The 8,284-nt window shown below is 39.2% G+C and overlaps 1 protein-coding gene across 1 annotated transcript; it reads left to right on the top strand.

Moving 5' to 3' along the window:
- The first annotated feature begins 220 nt into the window (after positions 1 to 220).
- LOC126625954 (uncharacterized) lies at positions 221 to 6,419 on the top strand. Its single transcript, XM_050295080.1, has 16 exons — positions 221 to 1,023; positions 1,404 to 1,525; positions 1,633 to 1,721; positions 1,857 to 1,892; positions 2,159 to 2,255; positions 2,342 to 2,384; positions 2,477 to 2,577; positions 2,964 to 3,028; positions 3,128 to 3,624; positions 3,704 to 3,791; positions 3,890 to 4,021; positions 4,205 to 4,770; positions 5,025 to 5,163; positions 5,249 to 5,317; positions 5,407 to 5,550; positions 5,742 to 6,419. Exons 1-16 carry the CDS (start codon positions 806 to 808, stop codon positions 5,853 to 5,855), a joined length of 2,520 nt encoding a protein of 839 aa, XP_050151037.1. The 5' UTR covers positions 221 to 805; the 3' UTR covers positions 5,856 to 6,419.
- The last annotated feature ends 1,865 nt before the right edge of the window (positions 6,420 to 8,284 follow it).

Raw genomic sequence — 8,284 nt, 5'->3', positions numbered from 1 at the left:
TTTTTACTTATCACGCTCTCCTTTAATTTTCGGCCTTCGGATCGGATGAATTGAAGAAGATCAATGAACAAAAATTAACAAGGGGTGTCTGAGAAGTAAAATATGATATGTGTATAACACATCCCATAATAAAACTGTCCAAACCGAAACCCAACCCCTCCAAAACTCGACACGTAACCACAAAAACAGTGACAGCCACCACTCTTGTCTTTAAAAACTTGAAGAAAACCATCGAGAGACGTGGCTGCAAAAGCGGGAACCGAACATCTTCATCACCACTCGCTGATCTCTCTCCGCCGCCATCAACCCACCGTTTTCTTCTCTCCCGGCGATCCGCCTCTTTCGCATGGACCCTTTTCTCTCCCTTTCACATACATACAAACCCCATCACACGCGATACGAAAACAAAAAACAAAAAAACAGAGCAAGAAATAGCAGAGGTTGAGAAAATTCGTCTTTTCGGGTTTTCTTCAATTCTCTGTCCGACCCAGAAAACTACTTCCAAGGATATTTTTGGTGAAAAAGTCGAATTTTAAACTTTTGAGCGTTTTTGTGAGAAAAGTATTGAATCTTTTTCGTGGGTTTTGGTCATTTTCTTATGAGAATTTGAAAGGTGGTGTGAGTTGTAGCGGTTAATTTTAAAAAATTAATTGCAGAGAGGTTGAGTTTTTGTGGCGAATTTGGTGTTTTTAGCGACAAAACTCTGATGGTTTCGATTGTTTTACGATTTGCGTACGTTGTTTGATAGATTAGATTATCGAATTGTAAGAGAAAGAGAGAGAGAGAGAGAGAGAGAGAGAGAGAGATGGAGCAGAAAGGCATTCTGCTGTCGGCTTTGGGGGTGGGGATGGGAGTGGGAGTCGGTCTTGGGCTTGCTTCCGGCCAGACGATGAGCAAATGGACCGGAAACGACACGATGTCGAACGGCGTTACGCCAGATAGGGTGGAGCAGGAGTTGCTGCGACAGATCGTTGATGGAAGAGACAGCAAGGTCACATTCGACCAGTTCCCCTACTACCTCAGGTCACCACCTTTCCCATATTCCTCAGTTTCCAATCTTAATATAGAATTTGATATTCTTAGAATTTTTTTATTTTTGTGGTTTTCTGAAATTTTGTTCTAATCACATGACAAATTTGAAAAACACTTCCGCGCAAGCGCTTCTATTAGAAGCACATAGCAGCTCATTGTCGAAAACGCTTTTGGTGATCTTCAAACACTTTTTAGTTGTTTAAAAAGTACTTCCAAACATTCCTTGGTTTAAGTTGGTGGCTTTAGCGTTGTTTCAACATTGTTTCTGTTCATGACATGTAACATTATATGATGTATCGGACTTTATTCAGTTCACATAATTTGATCCACAAATTTGATGCCTATATCCTACTTTATGAATGAATTTACAGTGAACAGACGAGAGTTTTGATAACGAGTGCTGCTTATGTCCATCTTAAGCGAGCTGAGGTTTCGAAGTACACACGCAATCTTTCTCCTGCAAGTCGGGCTATTTTGCTCTCAGGACCTGCCGGTTTGTGATCTGCAACATACGTTATGATGTTTGTATTTACATGTTCTATCCTTGTAATCACTCTTTTTTTTTTTTCTGTCTTTTCTCCCACACTTTTTATCTTGAAGAACTTTACCAACAGCAGCTTGCCAAGGCTTTAGCCCATTACTTCCAAGCCAAGTTACTGCTCTTGGACGTAACAGATTTTTCTCTAAAGGTGAGTGTGAGAAAATTAAATTATATGTATATTGTGTGTGTGTGTATATCTATATATACATAAACAAACTTGTGTGCGCATGCGTGCGGGTTTTTTTTTCTTCCGCTAATTTTTATAATCTGTGGGATTGTACAGGTGCAGAGCAAATACGGCAATACCAACAAAGCATCTGTAAGCTTTCTTTAAACTATTTCCAGCATGTTCTCCCGTGAAGTTAATATACAATGTGTACCTTAGGTTCACTATCATGTTGTCGATAGAACATGGACTACATCCATAGCCATATGAGAACATTGATATGATACTTCAATTTTTCCAACCCTATTGAGATCTTAGTTTTAAAAGAGTTTCCTTAACATTATCATGCCTCCAAATTTCCGTGATTGATTGCATACAGTTATTCATTTACTTATAGTTTGTAATCATGTGTGGTGTAGTCCTTTAAAAGATCCACTTCAGAGGTGACACTAGAGCGGTTGTCTGGGCTGTTTGGATCATTTTCGCTCTTTCCACAAAGGGAGGAACCACCTAAAGGTATTGTGGAAAACTATCCTTATAAATAGAGTATCATATGGTTCTGCACCCTCTGGCATAGCACTTACCAGGAAATCCGCTTGCAGGTAATTTACAAAGGCAAAGCAGTGGTGTGGATCTCGGATCAAGGTATTGGGAGGGTTTGTAGAAAGTGAGATTGATTAATTGAAAGGGTTTAAAAATGGTTGTCTTTGAACTATACCTTTATCCTGCACCTGCAGTGGGCTAGAAGGTTCTTGTAAGCCTTGCACGCTTCGTAGGAATGCTTCAGCTTCAGCTAATATCAGTAACCTTGCTTCTCAGAGCACTCCTGCAATTTCAGGTTCTTTCTTATAATACAGAAGAAATAATATTGCAAGAGAGAGCTAGCCGTTCGCTCTTTACTCATATGTTTGTATGTTACTATCTATTTACAATGTCTCCTTAAAAGCCTATGACCTGATCCAGTGGTTGTGATGGAGGTTCGATGAATCTTTGAAGAACAAAAGAAAGGATTTCTGTTTGAAATATTGTTTAAGAAAATTATTAGAGATTGCAAACATCATGATCCTTTGTGTTAGCTAAAACACATGCCCTTCGATGCATTTTTCATGTTAAGAACATATTTGGTTTCAACTTTCAAGTTCTTCAATGGTATACACTTGTTAGTTTTTTTATTCGTTTGCGTTTTGTTCTTTCGGTTTTTGATGAACCCTTTCCAATTCTTAGGTGAGTTTAAGCGCACAAGCAGCTGGTCTTTTGATGAGAAGCTTCTTATACAGTCCCTGTACAGGGTAATGAGTAGTGCTTTTATGCTACATTATGGTTGGTGATATAAAAAGTTTCTAAAAACGGAATATAGATTGGTGAAACAGATTTTTATTTGCTTTCAGGTTTTGGTTTTTGTCTCGAGTACGAGTCCCATTGTGCTGTATCTTAGGGACGTTGACAAGCTCTTATCTAGATCGCAAAGGATATACAACTTGTTCCAGAAAATGTTGAAGAAATTATCTGGAGCCGTGTTGATCCTTGGTTCACGTGTTGTGGATCTCGGTAGTGACAACAGAGAGGTCGAGGAGAGGCTTACTGCTCTTTTCCCTTACAACATTGAGATCAGGCCTCCCAAAAATGAATCCCATCTTGTCAGCTGGAAGACTCAACTGGAGGAGGATATGAGAATGATTCAGGTTCAGGATAACAAAAACCACATCATGGAAGTTCTTTCGGCTAATGACCTTGATTGTGATGACCTTGGTTCGATCTGCATCGCAGACACAATCGACCTCAGTAACTATATAGAAGAGATTGTTGTATCAGCAGTTTCTCATCATTTAATGAATAACAAAGATCCTGAATACAGAAATGGGAAACTCGTCATTTCCTCCAAGAGGTATGGTTTTAATTTCTTATTTATAATGATTTTTTCACTATGTACATACCATGTGCCTCACGTTTTCTCTGTAAATCAGTTTGTCCCATGGATTAAACATATTCCAAGAGGGAAAATCCAGTGGGAAAGATACAATGAAGCTAGTAGCGAAGGCTGAAGTGCCTAAGGTTTGTTGGACGAGCGTTGTAATTGTATTATTTTATAACTCAAGGATTACAGATTGAGTACTAGATTAATCATTCTCTGGTTAATCCGTTGATCATAGGAAGGAGGAAATGAAGTGTCTGTTGGTGTAACAACAGAAACAATAACCGAAAGCACTGCTCCTGCTGCAGAGACAGCAGCTGCAGCAGCAAAACCGGATGCTGACAATTCAATTCCAGTATCAAGAGCTTCTGTAAATCACTATTCTCCTTTTAGTTTCTATTGTTTATGCACGGTCTTATGTGTCTGTCTACTCGTAGATTGTATGTTGTTTATATATTCGACATGCTTTCTGAAGTGTACTATAAGTGATTCTCTTCCCCCCTACTTTTTCATTAGTACTGATATTGAGACATCACCATATACTACTTAACAGGCAGAACTCGATAATGAATTTGAGAAACGCATAAGACCAGAGGTCATACCAGCTAACGAGATCAGTGTAACATTTGCTGATATTGGTGCCTTGGATGAGATTAAAGAATCCCTTCAGGAATTGGTAATGCTCCCACTGCGAAGACCAGACCTTTTCAACGGGGGCCTACTAAAGCCTTGTAGAGGTATACTGTTATTTGGCCCCCCCGGAAGTGGGAAGACCATGCTGGCAAAGGCCATAGCTGGAGAGGCTGGAGCAAGCTTCATTAATGTATCCATGTCTACCATTACCTCTAAATGGTTTGGTGAAGATGAGAAAAATGTCCGAGCGTTGTTCACCCTCGCAGCCAAAGTCTCTCCAACCATCATCTTTGTGGACGAGGTTGATAGCATGCTCGGGCAGCGAACAAGAGTTGGAGAGCATGAAGCTATGCGGAAAATAAAAAATGAATTCATGACTCACTGGGATGGGCTCTTGAGTAATCAAGGAGACCGAATCCTTGTTCTTGCTGCAACCAACAGACCATTTGACCTTGATGAAGCAATCATCAGGCGTTTTGAACGAAGGTACCAATGCATCTTTTATAACTTCTAATGCTGCCATATATTCTGTTTATTGTTTTATCCTTATGCACTGGGTACGACCTTATTGTTTTATCCTTATGGAGTCCAAGATAACAAACTGACACCTTTAAAGACAAATCGATATAACAAGTTTGCAGTGAATGTTAGCGGGACATAGCGGTACTATCAATGGAAGTAGTAACATGAAGATTGCTCACATGATTTTTTTCCTTATGATAATGCTGTGTTTGAAACAGAATTTTGGTGGGGCTACCGACTGTGGAGAACAGAGAGATGATTTTGAGAACCTTGTTGTCGAAAGAGAAGGTGGAAGCACGACTAGATTTCAAGGAGGTTGCAACTATGACTGAAGGATTTAGTGGAAGTGATCTTAAGGTCAGCATATTTGGTTATATATTTCTTTGTTTACAGGTTCGGTGTATACTTAGGTCTGATCGACTGCAACATCACTTTTATGCAGAACTTATGTACAACAGCTGCGTATCGACCAGTTAGGGAATTAATACAGGCGGAGAGAAAGAAGGATCTGGTAAGGAAGTTTAAATTTAAGGCATGCTGGAGTGTCTTAGATTCAATGAAAGATGATCCTAATATTTTTACCTGTGTTTTGGTTTTTAGGAGAAAAAAAAGACAGCTGCACAAGATGGTGCGGGAGAACGGAATCCAGAAGCTGCCCCAGTAACAAAAGTAGAACATAAAGAAGAAAGAGTGATCACCCTCAGGCCTCTAAACATGGAAGACTTCAAGCAGGCGAAGAACCAGGTATGTTCACCGATTGAACTGCCTTTCGAGATGTGGCTCCTTGGAATGATCCACTTTGGTTTTTGTTACATGCACTATTCACGAACTTAAACTTTTCACCAACTCTACTGCCCACATCAGGATTTTGCATTCAGTTTGTTTATTCATTTGTATATTAAAGGTCGGCTTTATTTGTGTTATTGGGAATGCAGGTTGCAGCTAGCTTTGCAGCTGAGGGAGCCATGATGAATGAATTGAAGCAGTGGAATGATCTATACGGGGAAGGGGGGTCACGAAAGAGAGAACAATTGAGTTACTTCCTCTGAGATTGGTGGTGTAAACTAGTACATTTTCCCCGGTTAGTTTTGAGTATCAATGGTCAAACCCTTCTTGTTCCTTCAGTTCTTCCTGGCACAGGTAAGCCAGTGACCAAATTTGAAGACACGAACAAACAGAATTTGACCGAAGCATTTCCCAGGAGGCTGTATTAGGATGTGGAAGAGAACAATCTTGTATTAATCTTATGATTCTCCTACGGTTTGTGAAGGACATGCGAATGCTCGGATATAAACTTCTTTTTGTCTTGCTTCTGCGTTCTGAGAATAAGGCGTGACAACAACGAATATCTGGATTGTTGTGAACTACTGTTTTCATATGTAATACTAATAGGCGGAACACCGTGAGTGTTAAGATCGGTGTATCTAACCATATACAGCTTTTTCTTCGTTTGTTTCATTTTTGCTAAATTCCTGCAGAGAAACTGTGGAGGACATTGTGATTTTACTGATTTGTTTTAGACGTACATGAGAGTTGAACATGTTCAAGTTTTTGCGGTTTAATTTTCTGTGTATTCAATTATTCTATGGTGAATTTCACTCTTTTAAGGTTTTCGTGATTGTGTGGCTTAGGCATTCCCCTCCCATTTGAGTTATTTTTCTTTGCTCTCCATGGATGAGCTAACAAACACGAGTAGTGCTATGGTGATCATATTTTTAGGTCACATGAACTAACCATACCGCGTAGCATAAAAAAATATACATGTGCGTGTGTGTGCAGGTGTAAAGCAATCGAAGAACAATGTATGAAGTGAATACTTTGGGTAGAATATCTAAACCTCTTAGCATGCCGATGTCGAACAACATTTTTCACCCACAAACGACTAAGATGTAAAATCCAATCCGAACCCAAACTTGGCACGTTAAAAAGATGCTGGACATGCGCCCTAAAAACGAAACGGTCTCAAGAAAGTGGCAAAGCCAACTTGATCTCTCATCGTTCAGTTTCTTTATAGACAGGCAAATGAATGTGTGCGCGAGAGGAGAGTAAGTACCATGAAAAAAAGGTAATTTGCATGTTGTAGCACACAATCCTGAATGTGAGGATTGTTTCGAGGGTCAGTGAAGAGAAGACGAATGAGGCTGTGGTGTCAACAAAATATAGTTGTGAGTTTAACTCGTTCACTTCAAAACAGTGTCTTCTAGGCCCAAATCAATACTCGGATCCCAAATCTATAATGTTTGGACTTGGATGTCAATTTTGCGTTTGTCTAGCGACTCTTCCATCCACTCAACCGTCGGTTCTACATTATATTCTCAATTGCATGGAGAAAGAACCTAGTTCTTTACTTTTAGGCTTATTTTTAGCTATGGTTCTTGGAACTCGATTTTGATCATACTTTAGCCCTAGTAAAAACTCAAAAATCACTGTTTTACTCTTTGAAATTCAAAATTTGCTCAACTTTGTCTTATTTGTTTCAATTCTGTTAAACATCTATTAAGTTTACTTATGTAGCATAAGTATGGTCCACTTGTCACTGATGTGGCACAAGCATAAGGTCCATCCAATTAAAATTGCCACATAAATTAAATTAAAAATAGGAAAAAAATACCCACCCCCACCAGCAACCAATAAGCCAAGGCCGAGATATTTCTCCCACCCTCTGTCGTTTGGCGTGGCCTCGATCCAACTTTTGCTCTGGTTTTCTATCTTCCTCCTACTTCTCTTTTCTATTTTTTTGGGTAGTACTATTCACATACCCACATCCTTGTTAACTTGTGTTTATTAATCTTATTCAATTCATTTGATCCAACGGCTAGAAATTGAGAACTGTGGACAAAAATCGGTATGTAGATAACACCATCCTTTGTTTTTCTCTTCTCTATATTGTTTTCTTTCTAGTTTGTCTCATTGCTTTTTATTTCATTTGATTTTGATCCCATGCTCTCTTCTTCCTACATCCCATCCTCCCATTTTATCGATCTTCTACCATTTTCCCTTATTTTCTTCTTCTTCTTCTTCTTCCTACTTTACAAAATTTTAAAAAAGTTGCAAGATATCATAGTATGAGATATAAATTTGTGGCCCATTGCCAACTATGATGAGATTATAATTTTATCTTTCACGTCTAGCATATTTGACGGCTTTTAGACGAGTAAATAGAAACAAGGTAAAGCATAACAAATTTTGAGTAACTATGAGTTAATAACATTCTTCTTGTGAATGCGGTTATGCCAACTCACAACCGAGCTCGGTCGGGCTAGTAGAATAGATATGGTTATGGTGTCAAATGTGCTGCTGACTTCTGCACCGAAGTGATTACGGCCGAGGAACATGTGTCGGCCTTGGGTTATAGAATCTGAAGACAATTGCTAGATTACTGCAAAGTTCAATAATTAGTTCGACTTTTGTTATGTCAAACAAGGGGACCCTGGGAACACCTCAATTTGGTGAAACTGATGAAATGACCTCTTGAGAC

Source organism: Malus sylvestris, chromosome 6 (assembly GCF_916048215.2).
Source record: "Malus sylvestris chromosome 6, drMalSylv7.2, whole genome shotgun sequence".
Taxonomy (NCBI): domain Eukaryota; kingdom Viridiplantae; phylum Streptophyta; class Magnoliopsida; order Rosales; family Rosaceae; genus Malus; species Malus sylvestris.
This window is presented reverse-complemented; position numbering and strand designations above follow the sequence as displayed.